At 35.4% G+C, this 26,312-nt stretch overlaps 1 protein-coding gene across 1 annotated transcript in view; it reads left to right on the forward strand.

The window, feature by feature from the left end:
- Positions 1–26,312, forward strand: part of Lrrk (Leucine-rich repeat kinase) — a 790,764-nt gene that overhangs the window by 568,410 nt on the left and 196,042 nt on the right. The window contains exon 25 of the mRNA XM_090409582.1: positions 10,781–10,894. Within this exon, the coding sequence (XP_090265708.1) occupies positions 10,781–10,894 (114 nt within the window). The remainder of the gene's footprint in view (positions 1–10,780; positions 10,895–26,312) is intronic.

Here is a 26,312-nt window from a genome sequence, read left to right on the forward strand (position 1 = left end):
AATACCTTTTGCATCCCAAAACACTGATGCCATGACCCTGCTGATGGAATCAACTTTGTCTTCTTTGCTGCTGAACAACCAGCTTCTGTCCACTGTTTTGACTGCTGGATGGATTCTGGTGTGTAATGGTGAATCCAAGTCTCATCCATAGAAATAATTCGATGCACAAAATCAGTTTTATTCTTGTTAAAATGCTCCAAACACTGTTCAGAGATTTTCATGCGACTGCATTTTTGATCTGCTGTGAGCAAGCGTGGCAGCCATCTTGCTCAAAGCCTTTTCATTTACAATTCTTCATGTAAAATATATCCTACACATTCAAACTATAGGCATTTCAAAATTCTTTTGAAATGCATATAGTCTCAGCAATTTCATGCACTTTAACTCGCATTTATCTATCATGCACTTATCTATTTCAAGACAAAACTTTTGTTTCAGACTGCTGTATAAAATAAATTACTGATAGAATCACTTTCAATTTCACATGGATGCTTATGACAGATGTACCAAGTTAGAAAAATAAAAAATCTTGTCAATAGTGTTGCAATCTGTGGTCGAGGCCGAGAACCTTTCTGACACCACCCTCGTATATATATGATATAACTAGTTGACTCAGCTGAGAGACATATTTTTGAAATATATTACATGACTAGAAGCTGAGAGATAAAAATAGAAACTCTTTTATTTTAAATAAACTGTACAACTAGTTTCATCTTCTTAAAAAGACTTCATCGGGTGCATTACATGAGAGAAAGTCAAACAAGCATTGTGAGAGAATATCTGTATATTAAAATGCCAACTTATTGACATTTGAAGGCATTCTGTGTATCACTTCATTGTTGGGCGCATGCATGCATTCATGATCTTGGGAATGCCAAAGTTGGATAGCATCACAGTGACAATCCGAGAGATTATAATTGAATTTAGTTTTGAGATGTACTGGATTGAGGACAATTTCTTTATATTCCACAATTTTTCTTTCTAGGTGTCGTCATAGCATCAAAAGATGTTTTCCGATTTATTCCATGTGACTGGGTGAGTGATAGAGTTTTTGTCGTTGGCTTCAGCAGAATTGAGGATGTAGGTAAAGTTCTCAAAAAGTGTCAAATTCAGACTTCTTTCACTCCTCTACTCAAGCTTTGTCATATGCTTTTATGACGGAGCTTGAGTAGAGTTTTGGTTCAACTGCAACATGCCTTATGTTGTCCAGACTGAAAAATCCATTGAGTTGCTTCCAGAAGAATGTAAGAGAGACATCAAATATGGCAGAACTAAAGCCAGCATGCTGTCTAATCATGTCCTCAATTCTGCTGATGCTAACACCAAAAACTTGTTGTTAGCATCAGCAACAATTCTGTAAAAAGGTAATAAAGAGTGGACACAGGATTTCTAAAGATTGATACAAAGTAAAGTTTTCAGTGCATAATGAATAGGAAGAGCAAACAAATGTGGTCACTGCTGAAAGCTATGTTAGTTAGGGTATACAGACTAGATTTTGTTTTAAGAGTGGTGAATGGCTGAAATGGATTGCCACAGATAGTTGAGTGCCCTGACAGTGAATGAACTTAAATCATACCTCTACCTAATAGAGCTATGCAATATTGTGCATAAAGAGTGGACACAGGATGTCTAAAGATTGATATAAAGTAAATTTTTCAGTGTGTAATGAATAGGAAGAGCAAACAAGTGTGGTCGCTGCTGAAAGCTATGTTAGTTAGGGTGTACAGACTAGATTTTGTTTTAAGAGTGGTGAATGGCTGAAATGGATTGCCACAGATAGTTGAGTGCCCTGACAGTGAATGAACTTAAATCATACCTCTACCTAATAGAGCTATGCAATATTGTGCATAAAGAGTGGACACAGGATGTCTAAAGATTGATATAAAGTAAATTTTTCAGTGTGTAATGAATAGGAAGAGCAAACAAGTGTGGTCGCTGCTGAAAGCTATGTTAGTTAGGGTGTACAGACTAGATTTTGTTTTAAGAGTGGTGAATGGCTGAAATGGATTGCCACAGATAGTTGAGTGCCCTGACAGTGAATGAACTTAAATCATACCTCTACCTAATAGAGCTATGCAATATTGTGCATAAAGAGTGGACACAGGATGTCTAAAGATTGATATAAAGTAAATTTTTCAGTGTGTAATGAATAGGAAGAGCAAACAAGTGTGGTCGCTGCTGAAAGCTATGTTAGTTAGGGTGTACAGACTAGATTTTGTTTTAAGAGTGGTGAATGGCTGAAATAGATTGCCACAGATAGTTGAGTGCCCTGACAGTGAATGAACTTAAATCATACCGCTACTTAGTAGAGCTATGCAATATTGTGCATTAGTGTAATTTTCCTGCAGTCAGGCTTCAGACTCCATGGAAACACCCATGTAATAATAATAATAATTTAAAAAATTTTTGATTTAAGCATCGTCAAATTATTCTCATCACATGTACAGAGCATTTACAGACATACAATTGAAGTATTCCTATCACATTTTCTGTTCACTACAAATATTTAGTCCAAAATGGTAAGTAAATAATGTTATATAAATATGCATAAATATTGAAAATAATAATGTGTTTTACTTTTTTTTTTCACATGCATATTTAAATTATTCATTTAATGAGCTAAGAGAGAGCTTTTTTCATTTTAACCATATCAGTTATGAAATAATTTCATATAAATAAACTTTTTTTTTTCTGTATTTTCTAATTTATGTTTTTATTTCAATTTACAGTTAATTTTATTTCACAGGTTGCATTCACAGTTTCTTTTTTTGTTAGCAGTAGGAAATGCTGAATGGATTCGTTTCACTTTTCACATTATTTTTTTTTTTTGTGTGTGTTATTAAAAATCAATAATAATAATTTTAGATGAATATACATAATCTCAAAAATAATAATCTGTTCATACAGACTATATACATTTATACAATTCACATATTGTATTTTATGTTTAGAACAAATATACATTAAAATATATTTCAGAAGAAAATTCACATGCTATCAGCAATAGTAGTAGAAGTAATCATTTATTATTACTAACAAAATTAACATGTAATAATAAAATTAGGCATTAATAAAACATTAAAGATAAGTTTAGTTCTAAAGAGTACTTATAGTTATGGACTAAGACAAAAACTGTATTATCATACATGCAAAGAGAGCGAAGTATATATAACCAGGAATGAGGCTCGTTCTCATAAGAGTAAATAATATCACTAAGAGTCAAATACCATCAAAGCCATCAAATGTGGAAAGGCAGCTGGAGTAGATGATATTCGACCAGAAATGCTGAAATATGGTGGTATAAGTCTTACAGTGGCTGCACTGCATAGTTCAGAAAGCCTGGACAGAGGGACGAATTCCCGATGATTGGAGTACCCATATATAAAAAGGATAGTACCCATATATAAAAAGGGAAATAAAACTGCATGTGAGAATTACAGAGGTATTTCCCTACTGAGTGTTCCTGGCAAGATTTATGCAAGTATACTTGAGAAACGGTTGAGAAGAATTGTGGAAGAAAAGCTTGGTGAAGAACAAGCTGGATTCAGGCCAAAGAGAGGCTGTCAGGATCAGATCTTCACTTTATGACAAATAGTCAAGAAAGCATGGGAATATAACAAAGATCTGTATTTAAGTTTTGTCGATTTGGAAAAGGCATATGATAAGGTGCCAAGATGGTGTCAATGGGGCATTATATCAAGCAATACTTAGTCTTTATTTGAGTTGTAAGTCAGCAGTTAGAATTGAAGGAAGTACAGGAAGATGGTTTAATGTTAAATCTGGTGTGAGACAAAGATGTACATTATCCCCTCTGTTATTCATTATCTATATGGATCACATTATGAAGGAAAGTGGTATTAAACATGATATCAAAATTGGAGATGTTAATGTCGGCTCTTTGCTTTATGCGGACGATGTTATACTTCTAAATAAATCCGCTATAAGTCTGCAAGATTCTCTGACTAAATTGAATAGCTGTTGTAATAGATATGGTATGAAGGTCAGCAATAAAAAGACAAAGACAATGAAAATAGGCAGAATCATTGAAAATTTTCAATTGTGTTGTGAGTGGAGAACCTGTGGAACAAGTAAAACATTTCAGCTACTTAGGCACAATTTTTACTGAAGATGGTAAATTAAATATAGAAATAGACAACAGAATCAGCAAAGCTGGTATGGTGGGAAGTCAATTGAATAAATTCATATGGAATAAGAGAGAAATTAGTCGGAACACTAAATTAGCTGTATACAAGACAGTGTTCAAACCAGTTTTAACTTATGGATCTGAGAGCAAGGTCAGAAGTAAAACACTTGACCAAAGACTAGAGACCGCAGATATGAGAGTCCTGAGAAATATTAGAGGCATGAACAGATGGGCATCAATGGCAATATCATATTAAAAACGAGGATATTAGGAAAGAACTTGACATTGTCAGCATCCAGGAATGCGTTAGCAGAGCTAATCTCAGGTGGTATGGTCACCTAAACAGAATGGGCGAGGAAAGATTAGCAAAACAAATGTTCTCTGCCAGGTTGGCAGGAAAACGACCCAGAGGAAGACCAAGATATAGGTGGATTGAGACGGTACAAAGTGCCTTAGAGGATAGAAATATAAGATCTGATAATGTTGGAGTCTTGACAAGTAACAGACTGATTTGGAGGAAAATTGTAGATAGGAAGTTAGTAATGATATAATTTTTTCATGTAGTACTATCATATCCTGTACACCCCCTTCTGGGTACATGGCAGGAATTTGATGATGATGATGACTCAGATACTTGGATGATGTTCTATAGATGTCAATTAAGGTATCTGGAGGTTAAGTGTGGTCGTGGAGTTATGATGTGACAATGATTATATATATATACAGGGTGTTCGGGATAAATTTGACAGTTTCGTAAGGAAAAAGAAAATCTTCTTTGTATCTATTAAATTTAATGAATTGACAAAAAAACATTACAGGCAGAGTTAATTACAATACTATCAACAAGATTTACTCAAAATAACCACCATTAGCATCGATCACAGCTTCAATTCTGCTTCGGAACCTCAAACAAGCTGATGCTACAGTCTCCCTGGGAAGGGCCGCAAAAACTGTTTTAATTTTATCCATTAACTGGGCTTTTGTATTACTGGAAGTGCGATTGGTGTCTTTTTCAACTGCGCCCCATACAAAATAATCCATGGGGTTAAGGTCTGGGGAGTTTGGAGGCCAAACATTTGGACTGGTGAAGTCGTAGAAATTTTCAGACAACCATTTTTGACTTTTCCCAGAGGTGTGGCAAGGAGCCGAATCCTGCTGCCATACATATGGCCTACCATTGGCTACCCTTGTTATCCAGGGCTTGACTACAGTTCGCAACTCCACGAACAAAGCCCGAATTCCAATGCCAGGGTTCTTCAACACCTGTTCCTGCAGATTTGCGAGGAATTCTGCTGTACGAACGCAATCAGATCGTCTGCTAGGGATCTTTCTTCTTGCTACATCCTCGTAGTCACCATTGCAAGTCTCTAGTTCATGCCTGATTGTTTTTACTGTATTCAGGGAGCATTGGGCAGCAGTCGTAATATCCTTATTTTGATGGCGGGCACGAATCATCATGATACAAGTTATTCTCTTCCATGATTCAGGTGGGTTCCAGCTATCCATCCTTTCTGACATCTTGTATATGAATGAAGAAGGGTCCAAACTTTTAAATGAAGAGAAGTGTGTGTTAATACATGTAACTTACGGAAAAATATAATTAATTATAAATATGTCAAATTTATCCTGAACACCCTGTATATATATATGTGTGTGTATATATATATATATATATATATATATTTTTTTTTTTTTTTTTTTAATAATTTTTAAATGATTTTATTTTTGCTATCTGGTTATTCTCAATTCTAGTCTCTGTATTTTTTTTTTCTTTCTCAAAACAAAACAATTGTAACAATAATAATAACAAGAAGAAGAATATTTTTTTATTTCCATTCTGTCTGTGAGATAATTCCAAAAGCAGGTTTGCAGTGTCCCTCGTATTCCAATTGAGTGTAGTTTGGATATCAGTATTTCGTGGTCAAGTGTATCAGAAGCTTTGGTAAGATCAAGGAGTGTGAGGATAGGAAATTTACTTTTGTCAAGGGCTTTATTTATTTCGTTTGTGATGTCCACTAATAACATGGTTGTGCTCTTCATTTTCTGAAAACCGTACTGCTTTTGTGAGATGATGCTATATTTCTGTAAGTAGTTTTTGTAGTCTTGTGGCTGTAGTTAATATTACTTTTTCAAGCAGTTTAGAGATGAGAGGGAAGTTAGCTATTGGTCTGTAGTTGTAAACGTAATTTCTTTTTTCCATGTTTGTAGACAGGTGTAACTATAGTGGTTTTTAGTGGTTTGGGAATAGCGCCAGTATCCAATATCATGTTCACAAGTTTCAGACAGGATTTAGTTGTTCAAAATGTGTTAGGAGGTCTGTGAGAGTGATCACATCAATTCCTGGACTCGTCTTTTTGCTTTAATTATGAGACAGCATCTTTCAATTCCAATTTGGATACAGGAGGAAAGTGCATTGTTTTCTGTTGAATTTGGGTTAATAGTTTTGTGTTGGGCCTAATGGGAAAAGTAACTTTTTTGAGTTGTATAATGTTGTTATTGAAAGTGTAGTTGAATGATTCTGCGAGTTCCTTCTGGTTCTTCTCCTTACTGAAGTTTTTGGTGATAAAATCTAGTAGGGAGTTTTCCTTTTGCAGGTTAATAGTTCATTAAGTGTAGACCATGTTTCTTTCATACTGGCACTGTATTCTGTGAATTTCTGAAAGTAATAGTATCTTTTTGCACTCCTAATTTTAGTTGTTAGTTGGTTGCTAGTGTTTTTGTACAATATTTGTAGATGAATGTCATTGAGTGACTTTCTTTTTTACTCTCTTCCATAGGATGTCTTTTATTGCAATGCTGTTAAAGATGTCCTCATTTATCCATGGATTATTTAATGTATGTCTTTTGTTTCTTCAGTGTTTTGTTACTTTTCTGTATATCTATAAACTGAAATGTGAGGTTGTTATATAAAGTTATTGGATCATTTATAGTAAGTAGCTTATTCCAGTTTGTGTCTTTTATAAGGTTATCAGCAGTGCTTTTTACTATGATAGTACTGTTCTGTTTATCTAGTGGGGTTTTATAGCATATGGATAATATAACAGTGATCTTGTGGAATAACATTGCGATAAAGTAGTTGTCAACTAATTTAGTGATGATTACCGATAATATATATGTGTGGGTAGGAGCTTGTATGTTTATGTGGTCTATGCATGATTGTGTTAGTGAATTGTTTAGAATTTCTTCTCTTGTTGGGTAGCTTATAGTTAGGTTTATGTTGTATTGGCTTAATATGTTAAGATATGCGTTAGTGGTTGATAGTTAATATTAATATCAATATCACCTTTTTGGATAAGTATCTGTTGTGTAATTCTTGATGTCATTTAGCCATGTTTCTAATTCTTGTAGAAAGATGAGAGGGTTTCTATCTGGGGGTCTATATATTGTGTTTATCATGTATTTGTGGTTGTAGTTAGTCGTGATTTCAAAGTGTAATGTTTCTGCATGCTTGAAAGTGGTTATGGTTTCAATCACACTGTGCTTTCCTTTTACAATAGGATTATGCCACCTCCTCTTTTTTGTGGTCTACATAATGTGTAGCATTGGTAATTGTTAATATTATACGCAGATGCTTCTGTATCACATAGAAACTTCAGTCAAAATTAGAACATCAATATATGTCAGGAAGTTGTTGAGCTGGGTTGATAGTGTAAGCCAATATTTCTTTATGCTTCTTATGTTTGCGTGTAGTATGGTGATTCAGAATTTGTACAAAAGTTATCTATCCAATTATTTAAAGATTTGAATACAACACAGTTAACATTTTCCTGTTGAACATGTTCAGCATGATTTATTGTAGCCATATTAGTGTGAGAAAATAGTATAAAATTTGTTCTTTATAGTATAGAAAGGGGAAGGGGGGGGATTAAGCACTGCAGTGGGAGACTAGTTAGATCGGAGTCAAATGAGATAATATGAATGTGAGTGTTATTGTCCTTTTGCATAAAGACCTGGGGAATCCTTACTCCATAGAAACTTATAGTTTTTTTTTTGTTTGTTTATGTTCTCCTTGCTCAGTACAATAAATTTCTGTAATATGTTGTCCAGTGTTCTTTATGTAGATTGGAGTTGAGGGTTGTCTTATTGAAAACTGATATTGTTGACTTTACCTTCTTGCTCGCAGCTAGGATGCGATCTCTCAAGCTTTTACTGGTGATGCATGCTATTACAGGCGATGATCTCCCCCTCCCTCCCTCCCTCCCTCTCTCTCTCTCTCTCTCTCTCTCTCTTTATTTCGTTGTGGTCCTCAATTTACAGATGCAATGTCAGCGGATGAGATCTGTACACTGATTGCTGTGCCAATTGATTGTATTAGAGAGCTCATATCTTCTGATCCTGCTTTGGGTATGCCATCTATTTGCAGTTCTTTTTTTCATTCTTTCTGTAAAACATTTTTCATCTGCGATTTGAGGGTTTTTCACTTCTTTTTTCATCTCTTCATTTTCACGCTTAAGAATTTGCTGTTCTTTCATGACTGCTAACAGATCAAATTTAATAACGTGCACAGTTCCAAGCATTTCTTCAATGCTGTCATATTATATTGTAAATAGTGTTCATAATCATTACATTTTTGGTTGATTTGCTCAATGTGGGAGTTAAGTATTGTTAAGTATAAGTTAACAGTATTTCTTTCGGCATGTTTTTAAAGGAATCTAAATTATCAATATCAATAACAGTGTGGTCAGGAATTGATTTACTTTTCCATATTTTGCATTGTGGGCAGCGCCATTCAGTGCATTTAGTTAATCCTTTTTCCTTTCCAGGTGCTTTTGGAAATTCTGGTAGAATTTCCATATATATATATATATATATATATATATACTGATTGTATATATATATATATATATATATATATATATACAATCAGACATAGTATTATATTTTCTGTGCAGTACAAAATGCAGACTACTTAATTTTTTATAAATATACCTTTTTTTTAAACTAACTAAATTTTTATTCATCATATTACACATAGATTGGCACTATTGTGCATGTAGTTACTATACAATGCTGTAATGCACACAATTCAATAGTAATAATAATAATCGAGTGATTTTATATAAATATACATAATTTATCTGCATTTTGTCATTTGTATTTTTCTTTCAATATTTTTTCAATACAAATATTTTTAATAATAATAATTTGTATTATTATTTTACTTCTACAAAATTCTGTATACAAATTACTGAGTACATTATTTTTTGATAAACTTGTTTGTTTGTGTGGCATTTCTGCTGTCTTCCTCAACGCTTCTGCAGAGCTTATCTGAGGAATAATAATAATATCCTTCTTCGTTAGACTGGTTAACCTGTTTGGTTAGTACTATAGATTGATGGATGGTAGGATTGTTCTTTACCAAGGTTTTCATAGTGTATCCAGTACAGTATTATATTTCCTGATTTTTATTAAGCTTACTCCAGTTTATAGAAACACTTCTCACAAATTATTATAGCATTTCTTTTAATATTGAGAAGCACCAAGAAAAAACTCTTTCCCGAATTTAATTTCCCGATGTGCCTCATTGTAGCACTTGTGTTTCTGGCTCTAAGAAAGACTGTTATAAGTTTGACTCTAGTCATTGAATAGAGAAACATTTTTTAGGCTTCCCATCCCCCCCCACATCCCACCTTTTCATTAATTAGTCACTGAGTCATGAGTAGATAGGGTTTTTATACTCTTGGCAGTGTAGAATTAGGGACTGCAATACTGGTAAATTGGTAACTGGTGCAAAAAATCCTCTAACAATTTTCTGGTTATTTAGTGTCTTCTAATGGTGTTTGAGTAAATCAAAAACTTTTTAAGGCATGTCGTAATAATTTTAATGTTTAATCTTGTAAAATATAGTTTCTTGTTTGAATAAATTGCTTGGAAGTTAACAAGTTTCATGTCTCTGTAGCCACATACTTATATCAGCTGTTATTACCTCAAATATTTCAGGATTAAATTAACTTTGTAATACTAGTAGTATTTCACATCAGGCAATGTCTCGCACAAGTTGTTTGTGTCAGGCAACAACTTGCTTGCCCTCAACCTTATGGCATGCAGATTTCAGTTTGGTGAACTTTTAATTCTAAAAATAGTCCTTGTGGATTATTTTAATAGTATAGAAAATCGTAAATGTCTTCTTTTCCAATCTCGATCAGATCACTGCTGGATGAAGGTCTCTCCCAATTTTCTCCATTACATTCTATTTTCAGCTTTTCTCTCATCTGTTGCATTTTAGCAATCCTAACAATTTCATCTTGCCATCTCTTCCTTGGTCTTCTGGATTGTTTGCTGTCATCCATAGGTCTTCATTCTGTCGTCAATAATTTAGGCTATCTTTCATTATATCTTCTAATGTGTTCAGCCCATCTCCATTTTTGAATGCATAATGTAACTAATGATATCCTGCACACCTGTTCTGAGTCTTATCAAATGGGAGGATATCCTGTCTTTAAGTGTCACACTAAACATATTTCTTTCCATTATTCTCTAGTTAGCTTTTAATTTGTGAATCACATTCAGGTCTGATGGTAATAATAATATTTTGTATAAAATGATATTTATCATAGCTGTTCAGTCATGATTTGTTTAGTTGTTAAGTGCAAACTGAATTCTGTGTATATGATTTTGTTTCTTTATTTCTTTAAGGTATTTATCGATTTGGGAGATAGATTTCTGATACCTCCAGATGGTGTTCGCAGAGGGAAAATGCTGGGAAGAGGAGCATTTGGTTTTGTTTTTAAAGCAACTGTTAGACACAGAGTAAGTCATTCGATTATCTTGCGATTAACTCTTCTGGATAGAATTTTACTAAATGCTCTAATGCTGATGTGAGAATTGTTTGCTATACATATTACTAAAACATTTTTAATAGCTTGTTCTTATATAACAGGTAAAAAAAAAAAAAACAGGAAATATTTTAATCTATTAGATTCCAGAAATATAACTTAAATATACTACCCATGAAAAAAATTTAGTTGCCTATAGTATTGGTCTTCTTTCTATGTTTTAAAAAGGCTAAATGTTATAATGACAAAACAAAAGGAATGCATTATGTAATTTTTACACAATTACTCATAATTTTGCATAAATATCCTTTTCTTTATAAGGTGCTGTGTTGCACTGTAGAAATAGCATTCACACCCATAGTGCTAGGCCACTTGGACAAAGCCTATCCTAAATCCAATTCTCATCATTACTAGAGGAACCTTTTTCTAAGTTTTTCTTTGACCAATTCTTGAGTTAGTTGATCTCTGGCACAGGCAAGTATGATTGCCCTCCTGAAAGCTCAGCTTCTAGGAGGAGAAAATTGGCCATAGAATTGTGTTAAATGCTTCCTCACAACCTTTGAAATCTTATCACTCATCCATAAAATTTATTGAAACTTTCTTCATTATTATCAAAATACATCTGCTGAAATATTTACTGAAAATCTTAATTTCTTCCTTCCTAAAATCTTTGAGATCTTCAGGTCAGGCTCAAATACTGAAACAGCTTTACCAATTTTTGATTCATATCTTTTTATCAAATTTGTTATTCCTTTGTCTATTACTTTTTTGTTTAGAGCATTCAAATAGTTCGCTGCATGTATTAGCTGGATAACATTGAATACTATACTCTTTACACTACCTAAAATTTCCTCTCCGAATGTAGCATTTCTCTCATTTCTTTCAGGGCATTCAGTGTATTGTCCATGGTATTTTGTTTGACTAAGCAGCAAATTTTCTTTTTGAAAAATCAGTGACATGTTTGAATAAAGTTAAAAAAATCTAAGACAAAATGGATTCTTATTGCAGTGGAGTATGCTTTTATTTTCTGTAACAAGTTTTTTCCATTGCCCATTTCTTCCAAATACATTATCACTGCAGTGTAGTTGTTAACAAGTCCAGTCGGTGTCCCCATTATTTTAGACACCCACCTCATGAATCCAGATACGTGAAGATCAGAAGCAGCATGCAAAAATCTTCCAGTTGTAGTAGGTTTTGGTATATCGAAAAGGTCAGTCTTTTTTCTTTTTCATTTACTTCAAGAAGGATATCCCCATTCAGGTGTCATCCTCTCCAGGAGGTTGGCTACCATGATGTGACTCATGGTTGATTACAGGCATAACGACATGTGATGAGGACCCTATCTCTTCCACATATTATCATAAGTATTCATGGCTGTAAATCTGTGTATGTGCACACATGGGACTGGTTTGCCTGTTCTTGGGAATGAAAAACCCAAGTTTCTGGATGAAAGAACCCTCTACTTCCATATCCCACTGACTAACTCACCTTTAGTTGAAAGGGATCAGATAAAGGTTCCTCACATCATAGATGGGAATTGAACCCAGGCCTTTCCAACCAAAGGGCTTCATTTATACCACTGAGCTATGGTAATTTTTAAAAATTTTTTTTTATGACCTTCCAGTTCAAGAATGAATTTTATGTATGGATGCAAGCTGTTCAGATAATCCCTAAATTGAATTAAGTTATCCGTTGTTCCTGACCAAACAACAAAAATATCATCAATGCGATGTAACAGGGAATGCTTAAGGGTCAAAGCTGTATAACTGAGAGGAGAACTCGACATAGCCTTTAAAGGAATGTCCAATTAGGCCAGAAGCCCTGACCTAATGTCCAGTCCTCACCATCTCGTGGTGCACTCTGTTAGGTATCTACCTGGATGCTGAATGAATGAGGATGGGCTGAAAATTTGGGATTTAGCCAACCAAATTGTATTCTTATTGGCTTAAACCAAAATACAAAATGATGATACAACATGACAGAATTTCATGCCGGCTGGGGTGTCGCATGGTTAAACAAGGCCCCGTTGTTTTCACCAGGGAACCAGGGTGAACAGCGAAAAGTCAGCTACTGGAACAAATCTGAAAGCACACCCCAACTCGACATCACCAGAGTTAAAGATCGGTACTATCAACATAAGAAGCCTGAATGGCAAAGAAATGGAGCTAGCTGAGGAATTGGATAAGTACCAGATTGACATAATGAGGTGACCGAAACAAAAAAGACAAAACTGGTGAGATCTTTCTGAGCAGTAAATAGAAAATGTTATACTCAGGCAAATCAGGTATTTAACATCAGTATAACAAATGTTAAACTGATGTTAAATCTGGTGTCAGACAAGGATGTACATTATCTATATGGATCACATTATGAAGGAATAGAACAACGTAGTTAGGAATATAAATTAAATTAAACTTTAATAAATATTTTCCGATATTTCGGCAATGTCACATTGCCATTTTCTAAAGGAACTTACAAAAAAGTTACGTGCACGTAGGCACTACAACACAAAAACTGGGAATGAAAAGATGAAGCTATCGTTCTCCTAACAGTCCTGATGGTGCCCTCTAGCGGGCTAAGTAGGTGTTCTTGGCTGTTGGGCTGAAGGTCTGCAGATGTAGGTCTCCCAAATTTGGGGCAGTTGCATACACCCAAATTTGTTGAGGTTTGGAGAATTTCTCAGGGCTGAGGCTGATTCCATAAAGAGTCTTTCAAATTTGTATTTGCTACGGTGTATCACTGTAGCTTTCTTCCACCGTATTCTGTGGCGTGTATCCAGAGCATTGTCCGCAAGTCCAGAATGACTGTATTTGTGAAAACGGATGTAGTCCTTGTGTTCCGAAATTCTGATATTCACTGTCCTGCCTGTTTGGCCAAAGTAAGACAGTTTACAACTGCAAGGGACCTGGTAAACACCAGGTAGGTCTAGGGGAAGTGGTTGGTCTTTAGTGGAGTGGATAAGGGATGCCAATTTTCTGTAAGGTTTGTAACAGGAGGTCAGGTCATGTTTTTTTTAAGATTTTGGTAATCTTTTCTGAGGTGCCTCGGATGTAGGGAATGGTGATGGATTTAGAGTAATCCTTGTTGTGGGGAGGGAGGGAGGGGGGGATCTGTGGTTTGTAGGTTCTAATATTTTTTGGATTTTTTTGGGGGGGGTAGCCATTGGCTGAGAAAGTGTTGAGGATGTGATTTAGTTCAGTGTTTAGGGCCAAGTCGTTTGAACAGATTAGTTTAGCCTTGTTGTATAGTGTTTTCACTACTCCATATTGTTGTGAGCGGGGGGGGTGGGATTGTTGGTGAATGTATCTGCCTGTATGGGTGGGTTTTCTGTACAAATTTGAAAGACTCTTTATGGAATCAGCCTCAGCCCTGAGAAATTCTCCAAACCTCAACAAATTTGGGTGTATGCCTTCCAAGACTTTTCTGGCAAAATTAGAAAAATATCAGCCTGTTATAAAGTTGCAAAGTTGAATGAAATTACTGCTAGCAATATGTGAGCCGTTTGGAAGCACATTGTGCAAATGATTTTTGAAGCTTTTCAAAGGAATCTGAGTTAATTAAATCTCATTCTGAGAAATTGAGTGATTCTGACCTGCTAAATTTAGATGCACAGCAGGAAGATACTGAAGAATATGAAGAAAATTTAATCACTGACAAGCCCAAAGAGATTTCACAGAAACAATTTGAAAATATTTTTCATATAATTGAAGTTTTTAAGCAGCAATGCTTAGACGCTGACCCTGATGAAGACAGAGAAGCAGTAAAATTTGCAGAAGAAGCAATAAGGCCATACTGTCAGTTGTATGAAAAAAAGAAACAGAAATGCCTGCCAAACTATGTTAGCTCAATTCTTTGTTAAGAAGAGAATAATAAATTTATATTCTGAATATGTTTTATTGTCCTTCAGCTTCATCATTTTCCTTTAACTAGGTTCTGAGATATACCCTAATTCTTTTATAAAAAAAAATTAAGGATCAAAAAAGAAATTTGAGGAACTAATTGTACTTTTTCCCATAGGTTATTATATTTGATTAGTGCGTTTTCGATTAATGCGTCTGTTTTAAAGAATGCATTAGACACGTTAATTGAGGGATTGCCGTATTATATAGAGCAATACATAGTCTATATTTAAGCTGTAAGTCATTAGATAGAATTAATGGAATCACTGGAAGGCATTTTTACGTAAAATCAGGTGTGTAACAAGGGTACATTTTATGTCCACTCTTATTCATCATGTATATGAATCACATCATGAAAGGAAGTAGCATTAAAACTGATAACATAACTGGAACTATCAGCCTTAACTCTTTGCTTTATACACATGATGTTGTACTTCTAAACAGTAGTGAAAGTCACCAGGATTGTTTAACTAATCTGAATTAAACTATAACAAATTTGGTATGAAAATTAACAATAAAAAGATCAAAACTATGAAAATATATATGGAAAACTTCAACTGCATTCTCAGTGAAGAACCTATGCAACCTAAATAATTCAGCTATTTACACACAATGTTTAGTGAAGAAGGCAAATTAAATATGAAAATATGCAATAGAATAAGCAAAGTTGGTTTGGTGAGGTACCACTTGAATAAATTAATATAGAATGAGACAGAAATTGGCCAAGTAGGCCAAAGTCAATCCAAAAGAGCTTTTTCGTTATGTAACAAGTAACAGGAAGAATAACTACAGAAGGATGACTTTAATTGATGTTGATGATACGAAAGGGAGTTGCTGAGCGATCATTTTGCAAAGATGTATCATCCAGGGATATTTTGCAGGTGTTGATGTGACAGAGACATGTCAAAATTGAGGTAAATGAACACGAAGTGCTTAGGATATTGAAAAATATCAATGTGTTGATAACAGTGGGACTAGATATCATGTCAGCAAATATAATACACAAATATACAAGAGAAATGGCATTGTCACTGATGAAGTTTTTTAATCTAAGTCTCAGTTCTAGCAAGGTTTCTAGGGAATGGAAATAGGGTAAGATAGTTCCATTACATAAAGGTGGCTCAAAGACAGAAGTATAGATTATTAATATATCAGTAGTGGCTGTTAAAGTATTGGAAAAGTTTGTTAAAGATAAAATCAAACAATGGTTGAATAGGGATACGACACCCTATAGTGGGCAGCACGACTTTGTAAGGGATAGGTCATGTCTTAATAATTTATTCATATTTTATAATAAAATGACAGTGGAATTTGAGAAGGAAAATGGCTATACCATGATACTACTCGGCTTTGCAAAGGCATTTGACAAAATATCACATGAAAAACTATTACAAAAGTTGGAGCAAATGGGAATGGATGCGAAGCTAGTAGCAAGGATAGAGGAGTGAGACTGACAGAAAACATTCCAGGGAGTAGTATATGGTGAAGTGGAATCTAGACGAATGAGGGTGACTAGTGCAGCACATTATGGTTCATTACTTGAGCCACAACTCTTTAATTTGTATATCAATGATATAGAGAAAGGTTTAAGAGGGTATATTCAGTTTGTTTTCTGATGATGCAAAATTGAAGATGGCAACGGTTTGATTGTTTAATGTATGATTATTTAAATAAATTGGCATTGTGGGCTAAGGATAACGATTGTCAATTTAATGTTGCAAAATGTAAGGTTATGAAGTTTGACTTGAAAAAATTGCATACTGTCTATAGTATTGATAGTACTGGATTACAGAAATTTGATGAGGATAAGGACTTGTGAATGGTGGATAGAAAGTTGAAATTCCTACGGCATATTGCAAAAATCAGTAAAATTGCTTAAAGGATTACTTGGATGTTGAAAAACATGCTAAAAAGAGTAAAGGTAGAGAAGTTATTATCCATCTTTATAAGGCTGTGATTTGGCCACATCTTTACTAATATGCACAGATTTCACCAGGATTTCTTAGCAATCACGACGTGGTAGAGAGGATTCAGAGATAAGTATCCAAGCTGATGATAGGTCTGTGGAATGCTCCCTATGAGGATAGGTTGAAGGTATGTAGGTTACAAAGTTTAGTTGATAGGCTGAAAATAGAGGATAGGATAAAAACTTATAAGATATTAAAGGGGTTTTATAAAATTTATGCAAACAAAAATTTTTAGTATGTGACAAATTGAGAACTAGGAGTCATCTGTGGAAGTTGTGTAAACGTGGTTAGTAAGAATGTGTGAACTAGTTTTTCTGCGTGGAGAGTGGGAAACATTGCTAGAATTAGTTGTGAGTGCTCTGACAGTGAATGAGTTTAATGAGAGGACAGCAGTAAATGAGTGGAATGGACTGGTAGAATTAATTATAATTGCCCTGACAATGAATGAGTTTGAGAGGTATGATAGGTTTTTGGTATACGATGGTGGTCTGAAAAGTTCTTGGCCTCAACCATAGATGGTAATACTATCGGAATGATTTTTTTTTTTCTCAGTTGCTACATCTGTCATAAGCATCCATGTGAAATTGAAAGTAATTCTATCAGTAGTTTATTTTATACAGCAGTCTGAAACAAAAGTGTTGTCTTGAAATAGATAAAATTGAGTGTCGTGTGGTTATAAAATTCTTTGTAAAAGAAGGTTTAACGCTAAAAGATATTCACTTGAAGATCATAAAAGTTTAAGGGCACTCTTCTCCTTTGTTTTCAACAATTATCAAATGAAGTGCTAAATTTAAACGTGGCCATACCAGCCTTGGAGATGATCCATGTGAGGGACGTCCAAAAAAGTGTAACAGCACCAGAAATCATTGATCAAGTGCATGATATGATATTGGATATCGTGTGGTTATAAAATTCTTTGTAAAAGAAGGTTTAACGCTAAAAGATATTCACTTAAAGATCATAAAAGTTTAAGGGCACTCTTCTCCTTTGTTTTCAACAATTATCAAATGAAGTGCTAAATTTAAACGTGGCCATACCAGCCTTGGAGATGATCCATGTGAGGGACGTCCAAAAAAGTGTAACAGCACCAGAAATCATTGATCAAGTGCATGATATGATATTGGATATCTGAGGGGGGGATCAAAGTGTGTGAAATTGCTGAAACTATAGGCATTTCAAAAGAACATGTAGGATATATTTTGCATGAAGAATTGCAAATGAAAAAGCTCTGCGCAAGATGGGTGCCACGCTTGCTCACAGCAGATCAAAAACACACTTGCATTAAAATCTGAACAGTGCTTGGAGCATTTTAACAAGAATAAAACTGATTTTGTACATCAATTTATTACTATGCATGAGACTTGGATTCACAATTGCACACCAGAATCCAAACAGCAGAATCAAAACAGTAGACAGTTGTTCAGTGGCAAAGAAGACAGAGTCTGTTCCATTGGATGCTAATGGCAATCATCATCAAATTCCTGATATATATACCATGAAGGGTGTACAGGATACAATAATACTACATGAAAAATGTACATCATTACTAATTTCCTATCTACAATTTATCTCCAAATCAGTCAGTAAAATGTCAAGACTCCAATATTATCAGGTCTTATATTTCTGTCTTCTAAGGCAAATTTATTTAGAAGTATAACATCATCCACATAAAGCAAAGAGATTAACACCTCCAGAATTCTAACTGCTGACTCACAACTCAAATAAAGACTAAGTATTGCTTGATATAATGCCCCATTAATGCCATATAACTGTAGCATTTGGAATAGCTTTTCTCTTGGCACCTTGTCATATGCCATTTCCAGATCTACAAAACTTAAATACAGATCTTTGTTATATTCCCATGATTTCTCAACTATTATTATTATTATTATTATTTTACACCTCCAGGGAGTCCAGAGACTCATCGAGGGAGAGTGTGCGAATAGCATCGAATGATTGGTCCCCTTCCAACTACCAACCATGCTAAAACTTACTTAACTGAGCCATTAGCAGCAGAGACTCTACCAATCGACCAGCCTTTGCCGGCGAACTGTCGTAAAATAAAAATCTGATCCTGATGTCCTCTTTATGGCCTGAATCCAGCATGTTCTTCATCAAGCTTCTCTTCCACAATCTTTCTCAACCGTTTCTAAAGTATAACTTGCATAAATCTTAACAGGAACACTCAGTAGGGAAATACCTCTGTAACTTTCACATTCAGTTTTATTTCCCTTTTTATATATGGGTACTATGAGAGCTCTACTCCAATCATCTGGAATTTGTCCCTCTGTCCAGGCCTTCTGAACTATGCAGTGCAGCCACTGTATGACTTTTATATCTCCATACTCGAGCATTTTTGGTCGAATATCATCTACTCCTGCTGCCTTTCCACATTTCAGGCTTTTGATGGCTTTCTACTTCAAGGCATGCAGACAGGAATACATTGATATGTATTCCTGCCTGCATGTCTGATCAGTGTTTTTTTACCACTGTGCTGTCATCATTGCTTGTTTCATTTAGCAGTTTTTCAAAGTAATTACTCCATATGGATATCTTTTTCTCCTGTTTTCATGTCACCTTTATCATCTCTAATTCTTTTAGAGATGATAAAGGTGACATGCACTCTTTCCTCCATTTCTGAGCTTCTTCGACAACCTCCAGAATATCTTGCCACCTTCTTGATATTTATTTTCTATATTCTTGCCAAAGTCCTCCCATGACTTTTGTTTAGCTAGTTTTACACAGTGTTTAGCTTTCTTACATTTGCCTCTGTATTTTGTATCACTAAGAGCACAAGCTGACTTATTTGCCAGGAACTTTTGATATGCTTTGTTCTTTTCCTTCACTGCTTCTTTAACTTCCTGTGCCCACCATGGAGTTCTGATTTTTCTATCCTTGCACACAACCTCACCACATGCCTCTCTGGTTGAATCAATCGGTGTTTTCTTCAGGGCTTGCCACTGCATCTCCAAGGTTTGGTTCCTGCTTTCAAACTCTTTCATTTTTTCTTGAATAATGTTTGTGTATTTTAGTCTGCAGTTCATATCTGAGAGCTGCTGAACTTTTATTCTCTTTAAAACTTTGTTGCATGTTCTTCTTTTCAATATGAAATTCAATTTTGTTCTGCTCGAGACTTAATGGTGATCACTTTCAATTTCAAATCCTCTGTACACCTTGGTGTCCTGCACCAGCGGGAAAACATCATTATCAACAATGCACATTTTTATGTTGAAAGATGGTGTTAGTAATAACCAGTCCATGTCCTGACCAGAAATCCAACAGGTATTCGCCATTATTATTAGCTTTGCTCTTTTCTTCAAAAATATTTTTGTTTGTCTGACAATCGTTTCCTACTCTGCTATTTATATCTCCAACAAGGACCAACTTTTCCTTTTTCATTGTGTCAGCTGCTTTCTCTAAAACTTCAAAAAATACCTCCACTGTGTGACCATAGGCACAAATGTCTGATTGTCCAGTTCTCCATTCTCATATTTGTCCACATCACTCTACTTGAGATGCCTGCCATTCAAGAAGATTAGCCTCATATTTAGTGTTGAATACTATGGCTACTCCTTCTCTTTCTTGATTCTCATTGCCTGAATATAATATTTTGTATTTATTGTTGAGAACGATCTCACCAGTTTTTTTGTTTATTAATTATCTTCAAAAGGGTAAAAACGATAACTGACAAATATTACTCCGATCTTTTAACCAGACGAAAAAATGTGAGAGAAAAGACCCGGTTTTCATTTGTCCCGATGAAAGAGGAAAAAAATCATCTTTCATCAGGACAATGCACCTGCCCACAAAGGTGTTTTGGCAATGGGAAAATTAAGGGATCTGCACTATGAATTGTTAGACCATCCACTCTATTCCCAAGATTTGGCTCCCTCTGACTTCTAGTTCTTCCCAAAACTAAAACTCTTCTTCGCTGGTCAGCGTTTTTATTCGAATCAAGAGGTGATTGCAGCTGTCGAGGTGTATTTTGCAGATCTTACTGAGAACCACTACAGGGATGGGATAATGCACTGGAGCCTCGCTGGAGTAAATGTATTGTTTTAAGGGGAGATTATGTTGAAAAATAAAAATGATTTTGAAATTATAAAGTTGTTTTTGCATTGATAGGCCAAGAACTTTTCTGACTATACTCTTAAAGATTAGTGTGGATCTCCCATGATGAGTTATGGTTTCTCTGTGGAGTCAAGAGAAGAGTCTTTGGACTCCTCGGAGATACTGTAAATAATAATACCAATGTATACAACTTCCCTATACACAATTCTATCTGTTAGATGGCAAATTTCCAATTCAGTCTATTAGTCTGATATCTAAACTCATATATTGGAACTTAAATATTAACTTATCCTGCAGTACCTGATTAAATGCCTTAATTAAAACAAAACTACCTTTAACAATTCCATGCTTTCCTTCATAAATAATAATATCCCATCTGCTCAATTCTGTATAAAGGCATTTTTGTTTTAATTAAGGCATTTAATCAAATTGATAAAAATGAACTCTTATCAATTTTTCCAAAATCTTATCAACTGTAGGAAATATATACCAGTCTATCAAGAAGTTTTAAGAAGAGTTGGATGGAAAGAACACTGCTCAAGAATATTATGCATAGAAAGACCAGATTTGCAGGACATCTTCTGAGAGGTTCTTCGAGACACCTGACAAGAACTGTATTACGAGGGAAAGTTGAGGGGAAGAGAAGATGTGGAAGACCAACTAGAGAGTAGTTCAATGACATCGTGGAATGGACTGGTTTAAGAATGACAGAGGCAACTGACAGAGAGAAATGGAGAAGAGCTGCTCATCTGCTGCAAACCTCCCAATAGAGGATGCTACTGGACGATGACGACGACTATATTTGATACCATAATAAATTTAGTTTAATCCTTTATCCAAGTGTGAGCAAACAAAGTTTGTGCCTGAAAATATCTTCAGGACTGGGGTAAGGTAGTACAACAGGGCAACTCGTAGCAAAGATGGGCCAAGCTAACATCACTCCTATCTCAGTATCTCCCATAATGCAAAACACATCTCTTTGCGGATATGTATAATGTTATGAATTAAGGGAGGGCCACTACCCAGACTAGTTTCGACCTTTATTGGGGTCTCTTCATTGGGAGCCAGGTCCAGAAGTGGAGATACCAGGCAGAAGCAATGGCAAGGTCATCTTTACCTATAGACGTTGCCAAAAGGTGTGCCACCTTTTTATTAAATTACTTTGGATTTAAAGAAAGATGTTGAAAGTTTATTTTTCACTTGGTTAGATTATAATAAATTTAGTTTAATCATTTATCCAAGTGTGAGCAAACAAAGTTTTCACCCCTGAAAATATCTTCAGCACTGAGGTAAGGTAGTACAACACCAGGCAACTCGTAGCAAAGGTGGACCAAGCTAACCTCACTCCTATCTCAATATCTCCCATAATGCAAACACATCTCCTTGCGGATACGTATAATGTTATGCATTAAGGAACAGGCCACTACCCAGACTAGTTTCGACCTTTATTGAGGTCCCTTCAGTGGGAGCCAGGTCCAGAAGTGGAGATACCAGGCATAAGCAATGCAAGGCCATCTTTATCTATAGGAGTTGCCGGTGTTGTACTACCTTACCACAGTCCTGAAGATATTTTCAGGCACAAACTTTATTTGCTCACACTTGGATAAAGGAATAGACTAAATTTGTTATAGTCTAACCAAGTGAAAAATAAACTTTCAACATCTTTCTCTAAATCCAGAGTAATTTAATAAAAATGTGGCACACCTTTTGGCAACTCCTGTAGGTAAAGATGACCTCGCCATTGCTTCTGCCTGGTATCTCCACTTCTGGACTGGCTCCCACTGAAGAGCCTTCAATAAAGTTTGAAACAAGTCTGGGTAGTGGCCCTTAATGCATAACATTATACATATCCGCAAGGAAATGTGTTTTGCATTATGGGAGATACCGAGATAGGAGTGATGTTAGCTTGGTCCGCCTTTGTTACGAGTTGCTTGGTGTTGTACTACCTTACCCCAGTGTTGAAGATATTTTCAGGGGCTCAAACTTTGTTTGCTCACGCTTGGTTAAAGGATTAAACTAAATTTATTATAGTCTAACCAAGGGAAAATAAACTTTCAATATATTTGATACCTCCTTTCTGCCAACACTCTTATGATGGCATTCTCTTATTCCTCCTTCTGCTCTTCAGAAACTTTCCTCATTGTAAGACTCTCACTAAACAGACAGATCATTGGTCAGTTCCTTTGCACACTCCCTTGAAAACACATGGTAAAATCCCACCTAGTGTGACTTCCTTATTGATATTTAAAGTGCTCAGTATTCAGAATATCTCCTCTTCATTAATTTCTAATCCTTCAACCTTCCCTGTCCAATTAGGAATAAAACCAACTTTACAAGGATGCAACACTCTAATAAAGTGATAACTAAACACTCATACTATATCACCTAGCTGGTCGCCCAATAGTGTCTTCATCTAGCAGAGTCATTTATTCGCAATTGTTTCTCCACCTGCTGGCCATGTAGGAAAACATCTCTTCAGCATTCTCTTTGGATTGCAGTGCTAGTCCCCCTTTCATATTCTCTCTTTCTCTCCTTTTTCTTTCCCTAGCCTCCACCTTTCTCTTCATAAGTCCTCCATAGCTTCTTCTTTATCTGCATTTCTTGTTTGATTTCCCTAGTCCTTTATGTTACTCCATATTGCTTTATGTTTTTCACTCAAGATATTCAGTTTGCCATTGCTGCTTACAAATGTTTTTTTAACTTGTTTCCATTTACAATTTACCTCTCTTTCTTCAAATTGTTCTATTCATTGTAATATCCCTAGCTAGTTTCTAAGTGTTATAATCATCAGCATTGTAAATCCACATAAATTTCTTCCTTCTTCAGTCTTCTTCATGCATGCCAAATCGAGACAACATGGTCAGCCTCACCACCTCGGAACAAGTATGACATCTCAGATTCTCTGATGTGCTGACCAAAACTCTTGATCCCCCATTACATCATATGCTGCTTAAGAAATCTGTTCCGCAAGAATTCCAAGAATGTGTTTACATAATTACTGAGTGTGCTTTCCTCTGCCCAGTTTATATTGCTCTGTATTGTTAAAGTAATGGTCACTCGTTTTACCAATTTCCAAACTGATTTGCATAAACATTTTCTACCAATTATTCTCCATATTTCCCAGCTTATATCCTACTATATCCTGTCCTCTCAATCTTACACATATGCTCAGGCCATCCCATTTATTTCTCTTCTCTCTACCTTGAGAGTGCACAACTCATCTTGTACCATAAGTAACACTTCATCGCCTCATTTACTTTGCTTATCCTGCCTAAATATGCTATACCCTTCAATTTCTATTCCTATTTCCTCCTCTGTCAGTCAAGTTTCACTGATACCAATAATCTTCGGATAGGCAAAATTGGTCAGTGCCAGAAACTTATTTCCTTTATTCCTAATACTCTTGGCATTTGTATACAGAAAAAACAATGTATTGTCATTATTCCATAAATATTGTTACTCTTTGGAGCCTCTACTAGGCTCTGCAGTATACTATGCACTCATCATCCAAGTCACTGTCCCCACATGAAGATATGCCTGCTACTTTCCACCCTGACAACTCTAATTTACCTATCTTAACTCATCCGCTTGTCCAGAAAACAACAGTCATCTCTCTCTAAATACCTTCTGTGTTCAAATGCAATCAATCTCTTGGATATAGATGCACCCTTCTTTCATCAAATGTACTCCAATCATCCACATATTCCAGACCTCTCATCTTAACATTATTCTCACTAGCAGCTCATTCTTTCTTCTCAACTCTGCATTATCATATCATACCTTAGCAACACACTCTATATTATTATTATCATCATCATCATCTGAAACCCCCAGGAGTCAAGGACTCATTGAGGGAGGTATGAATCATCCAAACCAGCTATCTTACGTTCCCTTAAATTTATTCACACTCGATGCACTCACTGCCCCCCTAAAGACAAACTGTCCCACTCACTCACTGCTCTGTGAGATCAAAACTGTGAACAAACTTAACTTGGGTGGTCTGAAAAGTTCTCAGCCTAACAATGAAAAAACGCATTTATAATTTCGAAATTATCTTTATTTTCAACATAATCTTCCTTAAGACTAATACATTTATTCTAGTGATGCTTCAGCTCCATTATCCCATCTCTGTAGTGGTTCTCTACAGCTGTAATCACCTCTTGATTCAAAGAAAAACGCTGACCAGCAAGGAAAAGTTTTAGTTTTGGGAAAGAGATAGAAGTCATAGGGAGCCAAATCTGGGAAATACAGTGGATGTTCAAACAATTCATAGTGCAGATCCATCCCTTAATTTTCCCATTGCCAAAACACCTTTGTGGACAGGTGCATTGTCCTGATGAAAGATGATTTTTTTCTTTTGCAAACCGGTTTTTTTCTCACAAATTTTTTCATCTAGTCTGGTTTAACGATTGGAATAATATTCCCTGGCTATTGTTTTACCCTTTTCAAGATAATTAATAAAAATATGCCTTTAGCATCCCAAAACACTGATGCCATGACCTTTCTTGCTGATGGAACTGACTTTGTCTTCTTTGGTACTGAACAGCCAGCTTCTATCCACTGTTTTGACTGCTGTTTAGATTCTGGTGTGTAATGGGGAATCCAAGTCTCATCCATAGTAATAAATCGATGCACAAAATCAGTTTTGATCTGCTGTGAGCAAGCTTGGCACCCATCTTGCACAAAGCTTTTTCATTTGCAATTCTTCATGCAGAACGTATCCTACATGTTCTTTTGAAATGCCTATAGTCTCAGCAATTTCACGCACTTTGACTCGCCGGTCATCCAATACCATATTGTGCACTTGATCAATGATTTCTGGTGTTGTTACACTTTTTGGACGTCCTTCACATGGATCATCTTCAAGGCTGGTACAGCCATGTTTAAACTCAGCAGCCCATTTATTAATTGTTGAAAATGGAGAAGAGTGCCCATAAACATTTATGAACATTAATGGGTACTCTTCTCTGTTTCAAATGAACGTCAAATGAATTTTTTTTGGCATTAAACCTTCTTTTACAAAGAATTTTAAAACCACACGATACTCAGTTTTATTCATTTCAAGGGATACAGACAACACTTTTGCTTCATACAGCTGTATAAAACAAACTACTTGATAGAATGACTTACAATTTCACATGGATGCTTATGATAGATGTACCAACTTAGAAAAACAAATTGTGCTGATAGTGTTGCTAACTGTGCATCTATGATCGATTCCGAAAACTTTTCAGCCCACCCTAATAACTTCCATGGATGCCCCATGTTTTCTCCCTTCCATATAACAAAAAATTTCATCCAACGATATTCTATAACACCCATTCAAAAGCTTATAGACCTCTATCATATAACCCCAGAATCTGTATTCCATATACTCGCAATCTGTCCTCATAATCTAAATCCCATAATCCAGATTATAATCTTTGTAACTCTTCTTTGCACCCTTTCCACAGCT

This window comes from Typopeltis vanoorti, chromosome 19, assembly GCF_054136105.1.
Source record: "Typopeltis vanoorti isolate ZY-2024b chromosome 19, IOZ_Tvanoo_1.0, whole genome shotgun sequence".
Lineage (NCBI taxonomy): Eukaryota > Metazoa > Arthropoda > Arachnida > Uropygi > Thelyphonidae > Typopeltis > Typopeltis vanoorti.